Raw genomic sequence first — 8,746 nt, forward strand, 5'->3', positions numbered from 1 at the left:
ATAACCTATTTCTTATTTAATATTTTAAAATTATAAGTTCTTGGAACCTATATTTTTTTATTTTAAATAAGTTTTTTATTTTATTTATTATTATTTATTATTTTTTATTTTAAATAATCGGTTATTTTACCAAGCCCTGATTGTATATATACACCAAAATACACAAATTTGTATATTTCGCCTTAGTAGTTAATAAAATTTTAACTTGATAAGACAGCAAAAATCTGTGATTGAAACAATTAGCAAGTATACTTAAAAATTTTATTTACATCGGAATTTACCACAAGCATGTAAGTTCCGGGAGAATCCCCTTTTCCAACAACATCGTTTGTCTACAGCATCGTTTGCCTACATTTTTGCGACATTCGTTTGCGCACAAAAATTATTGCGTACTGTTTGATTGCCTACCTGCCTACTTGAATACCTACATGTACTATTCTCTGTTTTAAAAACACAAATTCTATTTTCAAATATAAATTTTCTGCTTTAAAAACACAAATTCTCTGTTTTAAAACAAATTCTCTGTTTGGGGGGGAGGAGGAGGAGGGAGGGGGGATATCTTTAGGAGGCTAAAGAAATGGTAATTTTCAAATATTTTTCAAATGATTTGTATTTGACTAATTATTTCAAAATTTTGTGTGCTATTTTGTCTGTCTTTTGAGTATATAAATATATTTCTTTTTACAAAATATTAAAAAATACTGAAGCAGCGCCGCAAATAACAAAAGTGGCGATGTGAATGCCAATCGGCGGGACACAGCTCCTGTTATATTGATCCGAAATAGACAAAAAACATTTGTTCTAATTCATCAGATGTATACGCTTTATGTGAACCTAAAAAAAGTGAAAAAAATGAAAATTGAATAAATGACGCATATTTGAAAAAAAATTTTTCACGAAATTTTCGTTGAAATTTTGCAATAAAAAATTTTTTTTAATAATGTATATAAACATTTAAGTTCATATAGAAGATAATTATATAGTTTAGTTGTACTACAATTTGAAGAGGCTAAGCTAAATTTTTGAGCTACATAGGTAATAACTCTGCCAATTCTTCGATTTCGATTAAAAATTTTATTAGTATTATATTCTTCATATGTTGTACTAACATTTTATGAAAAAAAAATTTTTTTTTGTAGGTTGCAAAGATATTTCTCCTCTTAAAGCACAAATTATCTGCTTTAAAAATACAAATTATTTTCTTATTTATAACTTAATCTTAATTTTATAATTTTGTGCGCAGAAGTGCTTGTAAGCAATCGAATTGTAGGCAAATGATTTCGTCTCTGAAATTTTTATTTGTGCGCAAAAGTGTCTTGTAAGCAATCGAGCGGTAGTCAAATACAATAAGTTTTGTGTGTAAATGAAATGTCAACAAAAATGTAGGCTCAAGCTTTTGCTGTAGGCAAAGAGAGCCATCTTGTAAGTTTCTAAAATGGAAAACTTAAATTTCATAGCTCTACATAACATATTAAACGTTTTTATAGAATATTTATATATCACTTTTCATCATTGACTAGGTCTTTTTTGAACACATTTTCTTTTCCTTTTGTCAAAATTATAGTTTTTGCCCGAACTCAAGCCGTTCTCGCCGAACTACGAAGATATTTTTACATTTTATTTTGTCGCTTGCCTACTCTATATTTTTTTATTTATTTATTTATTTCAAAAACATGACAACCATTTATATAACGTTTACTTTTATCTTTTAACTTTCATAATTTATTCATTTTATATAATGTATGTGCTATTATGCTATCCACTTTCAACCTTGACGTTGGTCTTTTATCACGTTCTTATTTACGTATCTTCAATAATTATTTTCTAATTATTTATATATTTTAAATTGTTTGACTATGTTTTTTTGTTTCTCAATGTATTATATTTTGCTGTAACAATTTAATTTATAATATTCATTTAGAAAATTTTTTTATAAATCATCAAAAAACAATAATCAATATATTAAATTAAACACTATAGACTTTTCAATACCGATGGAGTCAATATTATATAAAAATTGAAATTATAAAGTAAACTTAATCGTTATGAATACATTATAATAAAAAATTATAAAATAGAAAAAATACATAAATTACTGTATCATATTCGAAAGTCTAGTATTTTGGTTCGGCAACTGGGTATATATCTGATTATATGACAGAAACTTTAGTCATCCGCAACAATTATTGAGTGTCCTATGGAATTTGGTCTTTATATAAATATAAGTTCTTAATAAATATGAATCCAAAATACAAAATTAGATCCGAAAAAATTAAATGGTAAAAACGCAATCATGATTTAACAATGAAATGAAATAAAAAAAAGCAATAATGCGAGATGTATCAAGAGACGTTGTAACATAACAATTGATATGTTAATAAGATACGTAAATAAGGATGTGAAAAAGAAGTAATAAAATGATATATATCAAGAGTTGTAACATAACAATTGTTGTCTCTTGACACATATCGCTTTATTGCTCCTTTTTATTTTATTTGTTAAATCTTGTTTGCGTTTTTACCATTTGATTCTTTCGCATCTAATTTTGTATTTTGGATTCACATTTATTAAGAGCTCATATTTATATAAAGACTGAAATCCATCCAGTAAGACATTAGATTGATCTGATTGGTGTCAAAACGTTTGTAGTGTTTATATTTAATATATTTAACATTGTTTTTTTAAGACTAAAATTATTATTTAGGCTCCTTCTTGTCTATTATTATTAATTTTATTGTATTATTAATATATATTATTATTTATATACTTTTTTTACAAACATTTTAATGCTGATATAAACTTTGTACAGTTGAAACGGTCAGAATAGTTACTATTTTTGTAAATAAAGATTATTACAAATTGTTAGAGGATTATTACAATTATAAATTAATTAATTTTGTTCGTTGTTTTTATCTATATTAATATTTTTAACAGCGAATAAGTAAAAAATTATATTTAAAAAGTAATAAAAAGTTAAGAAAACTATGTTTATTGATATGATTATCTTTGTAAGAAATATTACTGTCATGCACGTAAAATTTTAAATTAAAATTGTGCATGAGTACATCTTCTATGTTTTTATTATATACATGAGTGTCCTAAATCAACATACTACAGCAAGAAAGTTTTCAAAAGAATAAGGTATAAAAATATAAAACTTATCATTTATTGTTCAAGCAATTTTTTAAATACAATAATTTAAGATCAAATCTCTGATTACAGATTACAGTTAAATAGCTATCAAATTGTATTTATCTATCCATGTGCTTTTCAGTTTAATTAGAAACTTAAGAGACTTAAATGATAGAATGTATAAAATTTTAAAATATTAAATTAAAATAAAAACATCGTGGCTCCGAGAATAAATTTTTAAAATATTAAAAATTAAAAACCAAAGAAATATAAATAAAATATTTTACTACTACTTTGCCTATATGAGATATTCCACATCAAACCGAGCACCTTTGAAACATCGTCATTTTTATTTTTTTTTTTTTTAATTTGCTGATATATTCTACAGATAAAAATATAAGACACATATTTTGCGGAAAAATTTGAAATTGTCACATATGTCACAAATATGAGACAAACACATGTCTCATATTTTTAACTGTAGAATATATCAGCAAATTAAAAAAATTAACTCACATTTTGAACCTTGATACATTAATGATTTAATGAGGATCTCGCCGTTAAACGAGGAGTTATATAAAACAATTTAGAACATATTTAGACGGATGAAATTTCATTATTGGTGTATTGAAGAACTTCTTACAATCTAAAAAAGAAATATCAGGATAATTGTATGGACTTTAATATCATGGAATAGCGACAAAGATTAAAATTTATATTAACAAACTGAAGAAGATTTTGTGAGCCGTATTTGTATTATTTGTATTCTTATGTCTTATTAAATATAGTAATTATTGCATTATTATAAAACCAATTGCTCACAATTATTGGTAGCATTAATTTGATTTGCTGTACAAACTTTCGAGCGTTATATTACACTTAATTGTTGTATTTTATTTGTTATGTTTATCTAAACAGCAGTAAATAATTCTTAACAAATATTACATCTAACACATAGTATTTTTTTTTGTAAAAAAATAAAAGGTATTACAATGGTATTACAATGTAGATATAATATGTCCGTTACTAGGTGACATACTTTAACGATTACTTATAGAATAATTTGTTAAATAGCTTGCCATTACATCTGTTAATGTATCAATACAATAGCCATTATTTATTATTACACATTTTTACTTACAAGCATTTCGAAACATTTTTAAGATGTACTTTAGCATTTAATTATACATACTTTCTTATTCTTCTTAAACTTGTGTGTTTCATCATATGAATATATGTATATTTTTGTTTATTAATTAAGATTTTGCTTCTCTCTCTTTTTTGAGATTTTTCTATTAAAATAATTATTTCATAAATTGATTATAACTCTACTGTTACTCAATAATGTATGTTACATATATCATAGATTTTTAATACTAAACAATCTACAATATATGCGAAGTTATGTATATGTATGTCATTTGCATACATCTTGTAGTGTTTTTTTAATTTTGTATCCTAGTATTGTGTTTTTAAATCTATTTTTGTAGAAAGTCACATTACTGTTCCTATTTCTCTCTGAGCCATTATGCACAGTTTCGATATTTTTAGAAATAATAAATGTTAACTGTATATTCTATATATTAATAGGAAACTTATTAGACTTTTATAAGACTACAATGTAATCTGCAATTAATTAGCAAAGTTTAAATCTATATATCTCAATAATTAGTTTGCTGAACGATAATTTGCAAATACTTCTATAAACTTATTTTTTTAAGCATCTTCTTTCTATGGTATTTTCGCGAATTTGAGGATTACTTACTTTCATTTTCTTAATTATTTTTTTAATTACTTATTTTCATAAAAATAAAGATTGCAATTTTCTAAATAATAATTTTATAAATATAAATATATCGTTTATCAAGATAGAAGTAACAATTTAACATCTTAAAAATTTAATTAGTTTTTTAGTCAGAATGACTCAAATATGAAGTCGAAATATTGTTTGAATTTTATTATAATTAAATGAAAAATTTCTCGCTTCAAAAATAACTTGCATTTGACTCCCTTTTAAATGATTTTCTTATTTATATTTGAATCAAAGCAATCTTTTAATATTTAACATTTTAGATTAAATTATTTCAATATCTTTAGCTTTTTAGTCATTTATTTTAACAAAATATAATCTAATCGAAATATAATCTAATCGTTTTTTTAAATATATTTTTTATCTATACTTTAATTTTATAAATTAAAATAAAAAAAATAATTTGCTTTTCCGTTACGTCACAAATAATACATCTTAAAAATGAAATTGAAGTATTATTACATTCTTTTATATTTCAGACTAAATTATTTCAGATTTTCTGATAAAGAAATTATCTGTATCAAGAGCTAACTCTAGCTTCTGAAAATTACATTACCAACAATTACATCACTATGACTAATTTTATCAAACTTGTCCTTAACAATTATAACGAAGTTCTAAAAAATGTTAAAGGTAAGTTTTTTTTTTTAATAAAATGATACCAAATTTATTGTAAGATATATATCAATATACAATTTATAAAGAATTTTTTTCATAAATATCTAAATCAAAGACTTGCAAAATATTCTAAATTGTATTTGTATGATTATATATTATACTTATATATAATTGTATTCATATGATTATATTGGGTTGTCCGGAAAATTCGTGCCGCAAAAGATATAAATTTAATAAATGTATATTAAAATTTAAATCTTCTGCGTTTCAATTTTCCTTCAAAAACGACATGAACCCAATATATTATAAAATGTATTTAAAATAAATTTTATGTAATTTGTATGACTATACTAAAATAGCATAATATATTTTATATATATCCAAATAATAAGCTGATGTTATTTGTTATTTTTACGTAAAAAAGCAGACATCATTTTAATGAAATTAAATAACGATAACAGCTTACTAGATAGTCATTAATAATGTTCAATACATTCAGTATACAGTCAATTTTTCTGTAAGAAACTTAATTTTTATGGTAATTAATTATACGATCTGTTGCTTTTTACCTTATGCGAGGAATAGAAAAAAATCAATGAATTGCACATCTAATCATATGAATGCAAAATAAAAATAACAATAGAAACGTAAATTGAAGATAAAAGGGAGGAGGAAATACAAGAAATATAAATGAATTTTCTATAAGAGACGAAAATTGAGACAATGAAATGTAAAAGAAGCGTAAACGCCTCTTTTTGCACTCCGATTTTTATTTTTGCCAGGGAATAAATCAAAATCATCAGTTATACACGCATTCAATAAGAACTATTTATTATTCTAAAAAATTTTAAACCGTGTATGCAACAGTTGAAAAATATTCAATTAAGTCAAAACACGTATTTGGCATTATTAAAATGGAAATATATTTCTTATTAAATTGACATTTTAAATATTCTTTCCGCTTCTTTCTTTTGTTTAGCCTTGTATTTGCATTTCAATACGAATCCACTTTATATATATTTAATTTTTAACAAACTATTAATATTAAATCTTATAAGACCGTGAGAAACACAACCTATAGAAATCAATGCCTTAAACAATCTAACTGCATTGATCTTAAATGCTTATATAATTCTGTATGAATTTATATACTATATATATAATCCTTTAAAATGCGCGCCGAAATGATTTTTTGGTCTTGAAAACGCAAATTCTACTAAATTATCGCAATAATATCATGAGTTATAATAATATTATAATAACTATTGCTAGTCACTTTGATTTCTATAGATAGTGTTTAACAAACAATTTTTATGTTACATTCCACACAATAATATGATTTACCATAATTATTACGCTTTTTTTAGAGGTGTCAAAGAGTTTGATAATAGTGTAATATCAGTGTGCTCCTCGCCCTGAATATCAAGATTTACAAAACATTTAACATTAGCAATGACACGACACTGATAATTTGCAAACCCTTTGACACTTCTGAGGAAAATATCCATAAAAATTTCGAAAGTATTACGCTTTTATTTTATTGCAATGTGCATTATTTATTATTGTATTTGTTAGACACTTATTATTATAAATAAACACATACATAAAAGAAACATTATACTGCTTGAAAATTTGTCAAAAATAAATTACATTTATTTATAACAGATCCAATGGTAGATACGTGGCCTTTAATGGAATCTCCAGGTCCTATGTTATGTATTGTTGGCGCGTACTTGTTATTTGTTTTAAAAGTTGGTCCAAAAATGATGGAAAAAAGACCACCTTTTGAGCTAAATACCGTTATGATTGGATATAACGCATTTCAAGTACTTTTCAGTATTTGGTTGACAACTTTGGTAAGTTTAATTCTTTATAGTTCATGTAATTTATTTCATTGATATTTAAAAATAGGAAAAATGTCATAATATCTAAACATCCTGTTCAGCAATTTTTTAAATGATTTAAAAACAACAAATCAATATCAGTTTGTCACATATATTTTAAGATAATAATTTATACAAAATATTCATCGATTTCAGACATTGGATGTTGATATTAAATACTTGTTCTCTGCTCATGGATGTGATAATCGTTTTTCACCTCATTCACAAAACACGAACGTACAAATGAACGTAAACATTTTCTTTATAATTTTTAACAATATTGAATTTTAATTTTTACCCATATTAGTAAGTAATATATATTTCTAAATATTATATATCAAATATACAGATATCACGAGGCGCTTGGTGGTATTTTTTCGCAAAAGTTATTGAGCTTCTGGATACGGTAAGTAAATATTTATATCAAAATAATTTGATAAATTAAAAATGAAAACATTTACGTTAATTAACTCATAAAGATTTAATAAAATAATAAAGTATATATCATATTTCCGTTATTAAAAGTGGCATTATTATCATTTACTCAAGAAAAGCTATTGTAATCATATATTGTGAAATACGAACAAAGCGTTTTCTTAACTTCATCATCGGAAAAGCATTTATTAATTGTTCTCATTACTTTTAATAAATTTAACAATCTTTTTTAAATACAGCCTTTAGAATCATAATATACATGTATATGTGTGATAAAAGCATTTAAAAAATGTTTAAATACTTAAAACATTTAAACATATTTAAACATAAAAATGATACAAAAAGTACATTATAAACAATATTTATATAATAGCAATTAATAAATTATATGTAATAAAACATAAAGTACACTTAAATAAAAAATAAACAAAAACTTTATTTTAAAAATATATAAGTATAAGAAAAAATATAACTCCTAATTGTGCTATTTAAGGTATTTTTCGTGTTGAGGAAGAAGCAAAATCAAATTACTTTCCTTCATGTTTTTCACCATTCTACAACAGCCGTTTTTTCATGGTGCTATTTAAAATTTCTTCCTGGCGAACAAGGCATCATCATTGGTTTCTTAAATTCCACAGTTCATATCATTATGTACAGTTATTATCTCATCGCAGCACTTGGGCCTAAGTACAGAAAATATATCTGGTGGAAGAAATATATGACATGGATTCAGTTGGTAATTATGATTGATTATACATATTTGACAACCGAAGCAAATTATAAAGTTTTTAATATCTTATTATTATTATCAATTTTTATCCATTTATTAATTTTGGGTCACTCTGTGTGTGTGTATGTATATATATAT

The 8,746-nt window shown here is 23.9% G+C and overlaps 1 protein-coding gene across 2 annotated transcripts in view; it reads left to right on the forward strand.

Annotated features, from left to right (window-relative positions):
- The window catches only part of LOC108686331 (elongation of very long chain fatty acids protein 7), a 10,493-nt gene that overhangs the window by 831 nt on the left and 916 nt on the right, over positions 1–8,746 (forward strand). The window contains exons 2-6 of one of the 2 annotated variants that reach the window (XM_018191592.1): positions 5,422–5,575; positions 7,226–7,416; positions 7,600–7,692; positions 7,793–7,849; positions 8,372–8,614. In XM_018191592.1, the coding sequence (XP_018047081.1) occupies positions 5,515–5,575; positions 7,226–7,416; positions 7,600–7,692; positions 7,793–7,849; positions 8,372–8,614 (645 nt within the window). In that variant the 5' untranslated portion in view covers positions 5,422–5,514. The remainder of the gene's footprint in view (positions 1–5,421; positions 5,576–7,225; positions 7,417–7,599; positions 7,693–7,792; positions 7,850–8,371; positions 8,615–8,746) is intronic. The other variant, XM_018191593.1, reaches the window with a different exon arrangement.

The sequence above is a fragment of the Atta colombica genome, unplaced genomic scaffold, assembly GCF_001594045.1.
Source record: "Atta colombica isolate Treedump-2 unplaced genomic scaffold, Acol1.0 scaffold175, whole genome shotgun sequence".
NCBI classification, from domain to species: Eukaryota; Metazoa; Arthropoda; class Insecta; order Hymenoptera; family Formicidae; genus Atta; species Atta colombica.